General features: G+C 46.9%; 1 protein-coding gene across 1 annotated transcript in view; it reads left to right on the top strand.

The window, feature by feature from the left end:
* The first annotated feature begins 761 nt into the window (after window positions 1-761).
* The window catches only part of SULT1C4 (sulfotransferase family, cytosolic, 1C, member 4), a 10,088-nt gene continuing 4,165 nt past the window's right edge, over window positions 762-6,684 (top strand). Inside the window, exons 1-5 of the mRNA XM_010862993.1 lie at window positions 762-1,153; window positions 3,603-3,728; window positions 4,702-4,799; window positions 5,088-5,214; window positions 5,747-5,841. Of these exons, the coding sequence (XP_010861295.1) occupies window positions 1,000-1,153; window positions 3,603-3,728; window positions 4,702-4,799; window positions 5,088-5,214; window positions 5,747-5,841 (600 nt within the window). The 5' untranslated portion in view covers window positions 762-999. The remainder of the gene's footprint in view (window positions 1,154-3,602; window positions 3,729-4,701; window positions 4,800-5,087; window positions 5,215-5,746; window positions 5,842-6,684) is intronic.

The following is a 6,684-nucleotide window of genomic DNA, read 5'->3' as shown; positions in this document are numbered from 1 at the left end:
AGATGGTACCTCAATGTGGTTTTGATTGCTCTTGTTTTTGAAACAGTCAGCCAAGAGGGTTGTGGTGGAAACAGGAGTGGGAAAAGAAAACAAAACTGCAGGAGCCAGGAATGATTCCAAGGAAAGGAACAAGCAGCATAAACAAACACTAGGGCTTTTAGGAAAACAAGGGGCTTGTGGGGATTGTGAGGGAGGCATTGTTGGGGTGGGGTGGGATCCAGCATGAGCCTGGATGGTGAACACCAGGAAGAAAAAGTCAGAGGATGGGCGTTCTGTAACTCTGTGGCTTTCGTATCCACTTGGCTTCTAAGGGACAAATATGTTTTATTGTCTGTGAACAGACCAGGGCTGATACTGACACTAAACAGCCTACAACAGGAAGAGAATCATTCCTATTGGAGCCTCCTCTATTTCAGTCTTAAAAAAACACTGCTGATCCCCCACCCCCACATCTGCGCTGGGTGGTTGGGTCTAAGCTCTCACTGTTGGCAGTGCAAAAACTTCCCTCCAGCCTTTCAAGGAAGAGAGTCTCTGCTGCAACTTGTAAGACCTCCTGCAGATTTCCTGCAACTTTGTAATGAGCTTAAAATTCCCAGAAGAAAGAATTAAAGAGATCTGTGAATTATTTTGTGAATGCAGAGGAGGACTGCAAATGAGGTGGCCCTGACCATGGCTAAGGGCAGAAGAGTGGCTGAAGGCACAAGGGACACAGCTGGGGGCGGGGAGCCGCGGCGCAGCCCAGAGAGCAGACGGCTAGGCAGCTAGGTCACTGCCCCTCCCGGAGGTGGCTATAGCTGGTCAGAAGTGCTGTGTGCAAAGTCCTAAGCCAGAGTTGCCACTCCCTGGGCAGCCAGCTGCCTGTCGACGGGCAACTCCAGGCAGGGCCTGAGTTCTCAGCCCTGCCCTGTCTGTAAGCCGCCCAGCACTCAGCTCTGAGCTGTCTGAGGGTAACGCTTTCTGGAGCTGAAATTTCTGACCCCGACATTGGCCTTGAACAAGATGGAGGCTTTGGAATTTAAGAGTGTGAGTCGCCTGGCTGTGGACTACGTGGAAGGCATCCTGCAGCCCACGCCCACCTGTGACACCTGGGATCAGATCTGGAGCTTCCAAGCCAGGCCTGATGACCTGCTCATCTCTACCTACCCGAAAGCAGGTAGGCGGGAGGGACAAGGGACAGGGGAGGTGGGAGGAGGGGCAGGGACAGAAACAAGCAAGACACAGCACTGAGGATGTTGAGAAACCCACTGGGGTTTCAGCAGAAAACCATTCAGTGGGCAGAGGGATACGGCCAACACAAATCACGGGGGCGGGGCGGGGGGACCACACAAAAAACATTAAAATGACCTACACATCTTAAGATTTAATACTGCCTGTGAAGTGCATGTTGTTTACCTCCCTGCAAGAGAGTAAATCAAACAGTCTGAAACCAAAGGGCCAGACTTGTTGATTTACTTGTTACCAGGGCAGGCCCTTACAGCAGAGCCAGACCAGGCACCCCCAGCTGGTGGGGGCAGCAGGCGAGTGGTGAAGGGGGCTTATGTTCTGCAAGGCTGAACTCATAAATCCCCCTGCTCAGGGTCCCAGACTACTCTCTGCATCTCCACCGTCCTGGTGGTATGTTGTGAACCTGCTTTCTTATTTCAGTAATCAGTTTAACAAAGTTACTGTAGAAACAGGACAAACGAGCTCAGCCACTGCGTCACGTAAATTTGAGTGTGAGCCAGGACGAGGAGTTCTCTGCAGCTATTTGTTTGAATCTACAGTTAGACCAAAACACAGTACTCAGCTCATACCCCAACTGCACATACATTTGTTCTTTGCAAAATCAATAACAGTCAATAATTTCTGCTACGTTCACTCATGGGCACACACACACACACTCCACCCACCCTTTGACTTCGTCTGTATTGATTTGATAAAAGACTCTGCAGGCAGATGGGACCTTAGACTCACGTGTCAACTGGTTTCAGATCAGCCCTGGCTTTCTATTACTTCTCATGAGTTTGTTCAGAATTAAAATTTTCTAAATGTGAGTTTCTGAAAGTAACCACTGGTGGGGAATCACATCTCACTGCCTTATTTCACTCACAGTTCTACTCTATCACCATAATTTCAGTACAGTGCTTAATCTTTCATCTTTTCCCACCTACCAAAAGTGAGCATTAAAGTTTGGTTCATTTAGAGTTTTCATGGGTTAGGGGTTACAATCTAATAACAGAAAGAAAAGCACTTACCTACCGGCTAATGCAGTATTTAATCAGTCATGAAAACTGCATATGCTAATAAAGGATATATTGATAAAAGGGAATAAGAAACAAGCTCAGATGATGTAAAGCTTTTCACCTAGGTTTTTCGCAGAATAGTCAACACTCTGTGACTGAGCAGAGATACACACATTGTAGAATCACTGACCTCTGACCCCAAGGACCAGCTGACTTTGAACCTCCAGCTGCACTGGAACCCGCCCCAATGTTACCCCCTGGCTATAAATTCAGAGTTGTTGTTTACTCGCTAAATCATGTCTGAGTCTTTGAAAACCCATGGACTGTAGCCCACCAGGCTCTTTTGTCCATGGAATTCTCCAGGCAAGAATACCACATCTCCTGCTTGGCAGGCGGATTATTTGTCACTGAGCCACCTAGGAAGCTGCCAAAATTCACAGTAAACACACAAAACTAGTACAAGTGACTCTGAGTTGATAGCCAAAGAAATATTGGTCCTTTAACCCGTAGTGAAGAGTTGGTGCCAGATAATATTAGAGACCAACTCGTCTAGGAAATAAAACGCCACTGCTATTCGATCTCCTCCTGACATGGACGTGGTCAGATGTCTGGTTCAATAGGTCTTCAAGGCTGCAGAATAGGTAGCAGCCCCCACGCTAGTCAGGATGGGGCCCACATAAGTGACTGAAACTGCAGACGGAAGCCCTCCTCCAGGGGTAGTGTGGCGGGTGCAGCTTCTGGATCGAGCTCCGTGCTTGACCCAGATGTGTGGAGTGGCTTCCACACACCTTGTACCCGGTGGGGCCACCCTCAGACCTCTGTCTCCTTCCTTTAACTCTCAGAAGGTAAATCAGTCTCAGGGTGTTGAGAATCTCAGTGGCAAAGGAGCCTAGGAAATGCACTTTCTAGCCTTCAGGAATAACAGGACAGCGTGAACACAGAGACTAAGCCCTAATCACTCGCTCATTTAGCCAACACACAACAAAGCCTCCTGGGTACCAACCTCAGGCTGTGCACTTGGGAAACAGTCTGAAGATCACACAGGGACGACCCCACATCACAGCTGGGAGAGAAAGACTTCCACTCCACCTTTCTAAGGAACAATGCCACCAACTCTGTAGCATGACAACCCTAATGAATGGTTGTGACAGAGAAAAGAAGAACTGTCTATTTATGAATCTTATGTCCACTCCAAACTGGAGTGTTTGCCTAAAAATCCGTATTGTGATAACACAAGATGTAAACAAACAAGGATGTTTTCTGAATTCCACTATACAGCAGGCTTCAATGTTCACACAGCTTCTCTAACCAGCATTTGCTCATATCCTAAGAAATGCGGGAGATAATGTCTGTGCCTCCTATTCTTACCCACGGAATAAGGAACAACATGGACGCAAGAGATTGTGGACTTGATACAAAACGGGGGTGATGTCAACCAAAGCCAGAGGGCACCCACGCATGAGCGATTTCCCTTCATCGAGTGGATAATCCCTTCCCTAGGATCTGGTGAGTACATCACGGCTGCACCTGACCCCAGGTCTAGACGTACCCAGAATTTTTACTAGCCAGCAGCCCTCTCAGGCTTCCGAGGTGGTGCTGTGGTAAAGAATCCACCTGCAAATGCAGGAGACGTGCGTTCCATCCTTGGGTTGGGAAGATCCCCTAGAGAAGGAAATGGCAACCCATGATTTTGTTGAACCATAACCTGCAGTATTCTTGTCTGGAGAACTCCATAGACAGAAGAGCCTGGTGGACATGACTGAGTGACAAAGCACAGCAGCCCTTTCAGAATCCCAGGTGTTCAAACCACCATCAATGGGCTTCAGGACTCTTTTTCACTGTCTGGCCATGGCTATACTTCAGACATTTTCTAATTGAGTTTCTGTTCATACAAAAGTAAGGTAAAGGACTTACCGGTGGTCCAGTGGCTAAGATTCCAAGCTCTCAATGCAAGGGACCTGGGTTCAATGCCTGCTCAGGGAAACTAGAATGCACATGCCACAGTTAAGACCTGGTGCAGCCAAATAAATATAAATAAATATTAAAATAAATATAAATATTTTAAAAGTTTTAAAATAAAAGTAAGTTTTGATTCTCCAATTAGAAATTAAACTCATTCCACAAAGACGAGCCTAGGAAAGATAATTTTATGGTGGAACGGTTGGAATTTTTTAGGTTCTTATTTACTTGGTTCATTGTATGGTTAAAAGCTGTTCTAGAGACTTTGCTAGTGGCCAGTGGTTAAGATGATGCTCTCACTGCAGGAAGCATGACTTCAATCCTGGCTGGGGAACTAGAATGCCACAAACTATGTGGCAAAAACAAAAACGGCTCTAGCCAAAACCCCCATTCTCTCATATGAAAGCCACAGAGAGTTACAGGTGGTCTGGAGTGTTCCTAATAGAGTAAAAATGGGGCAGCAAGTTTCTGAAGCAAATGGAAAAAAATAATGGAAAGTTGTTCAAAACTAATTTCACAGGCTTGAAACAAGCGAATGCAATGACCTCACCCCGGATGTTGAAGACACATCTCCCCTTCCACTTGCTGCCACCATCTTTCCTGGAGGAAAACTGTAAGGTAGGGAGCCAAAGGAATGCAGATTTGGGCCCTTAGAAGGCTCTCAGACTGGTCTTCAATTTCCTCTTAAAACACGTCACTTGTTAAAAACAGAAACAGAAACAAAAAGTCCACTGGTCACACATCATCAATACCCAATTAACATGAATCCTTTCCACCTCCCACAAAGCCACAGCACAGAAACACAGCATCAGGAATACCCACCTGTGTGGAATACGCCCACCCTCACATCATTGTCTGCTGTTCTAATCCTGGTTTTGCTTCTCCCCTTCCTCTCTCCACTTCTAGATGATCTACGTAGCCAGGAATCCCAAGGACAACATGGTGTCTTATTACCACTTCCACAGGATGAATAGAAACCTTCCTGCTCCAGGCACCTGGGAAGAATACTTTGAGAGTTTTCTGGCTGGGAAAGGTGAGCCCTTGGTTTCCATCCTGTCTCAAAATCCTCAAGCATTCTACAAAAAAGGTGTCAGTTTCTGAGAACAGCAGGGGCTCTGCTGGCTTTCAGTTCAGTTCGGTTGTTCACTTGTATCCGACTCTTTGCAACCCCATGGACCGCAGCATGCCAGGCCTCCCTGTCCTTCACCTACTCCCAGAGTTTACTCAGACTCATGCCCATTGAGTCAGTGATGCCATCCAACCATCTCATCCTCTGTCATCCCCTTCTCCTCCTGCCTTCAGTCTTTCCCAGCATCAGGGTCTTTTCCAATGAGTCAGCTCTTCGCATCAGTATTGGCCAAAGTATTGGATTTCAGCTTCAACATCCATCCTTCCAATGAATATTCAGGACTGATTTCCTTTAGCTGGCTTCACCATGAAGGAATCACAAGGGGTACCTCCTCCCTCCCTTCAGGATCCTCCTCCTGGGGCCGCGGTGGGGATGGGGGGTGTACTTGTCACTGGGTTTCTGTGACTCACGGCCCTGTTCTGGTCCCATCCTGCAGTGTGCTGGGGCTCCTGGTACGACCACGTGAAGGGCTGGTGGCAGGCCAAGGACCAGTACCGCATCCTCTACCTCTTCTACGAGGACATGAAGGAGGTGAGGACCAGGCCACCTAACAAGTCCCCATTCGACCATAAATGCTTCAGTTGCAATGTGTGCACCCCATCGGGGACCCTCAGATTGCAGTTGGGCACAGGAGATGCTGTGTTTCGCTGGTTGCCCCGTCCACCCATCACAGCGCACCTGGCACATCATGAGTTTCCATAGCACAGTCTCACCCGAGCTTCCTAGAACTCTGGGCTGTGGGATACCTTTTCCTTACAGGCAGAGGATGGCAAACACGAGTGATGCTTTTTCTCCCCCCTTGCCGTGTGTATTTTAAACTTCCCATTAGAAGGAAAAAACTCTCTAGTACATTTTGGTTTCTTTCCTTAGTGCTAGAGGAATGAGAGAGTTTCAAGAAACAGTTTAAGAAATTTGGTGCAGTGGGAAACACTATGGAGTCTCGAACCCAAGTTCTGGCTTACTGCTTGCTGGCAATTCTTCTTTGTGAAGATGTATGACATCTAGGAATTTTGATGTTAGAAGTCACTAGAGAGGAGATAGTAATATACACCCCAAGAGATGCTATCAGGACTGAAGGAGGTGGTATCATGAGAGCTGATGGTAAATGGTCATCTACCCAGCACTTTTGTGACTCCACTGGGTCTGTACAGAATGACAAAAGTAAGGTAAAGGACTTACCGGTGGTCCAGTGGCTAAGATTCCAAGCTCTCAATGCAAGGGACCTGGGTTCAATGCCTGCTCAGGGAAACTAGAATGCACATGCCACAGTTAAGACCTGGTGCAGCCAAATAAATATAAATAAATATTAAAATAAATATAAATATTTTAAAAGTTTTAAAATAAAAGTAAGTTTTGATTCTCCAATTAGAAATT

The sequence above is a fragment of the Bison bison genome, unplaced genomic scaffold (genome assembly GCF_000754665.1).
Source record: "Bison bison bison isolate TAMUID 2011002044 unplaced genomic scaffold, Bison_UMD1.0 scf7180017864486, whole genome shotgun sequence".
In the NCBI taxonomy this organism is placed as follows: domain Eukaryota; kingdom Metazoa; phylum Chordata; class Mammalia; order Artiodactyla; family Bovidae; genus Bison; species Bison bison.
The sequence above is the reverse complement of the archived record's forward strand: the minus strand, read 5'-3'. Positions and strand labels throughout refer to the sequence as shown.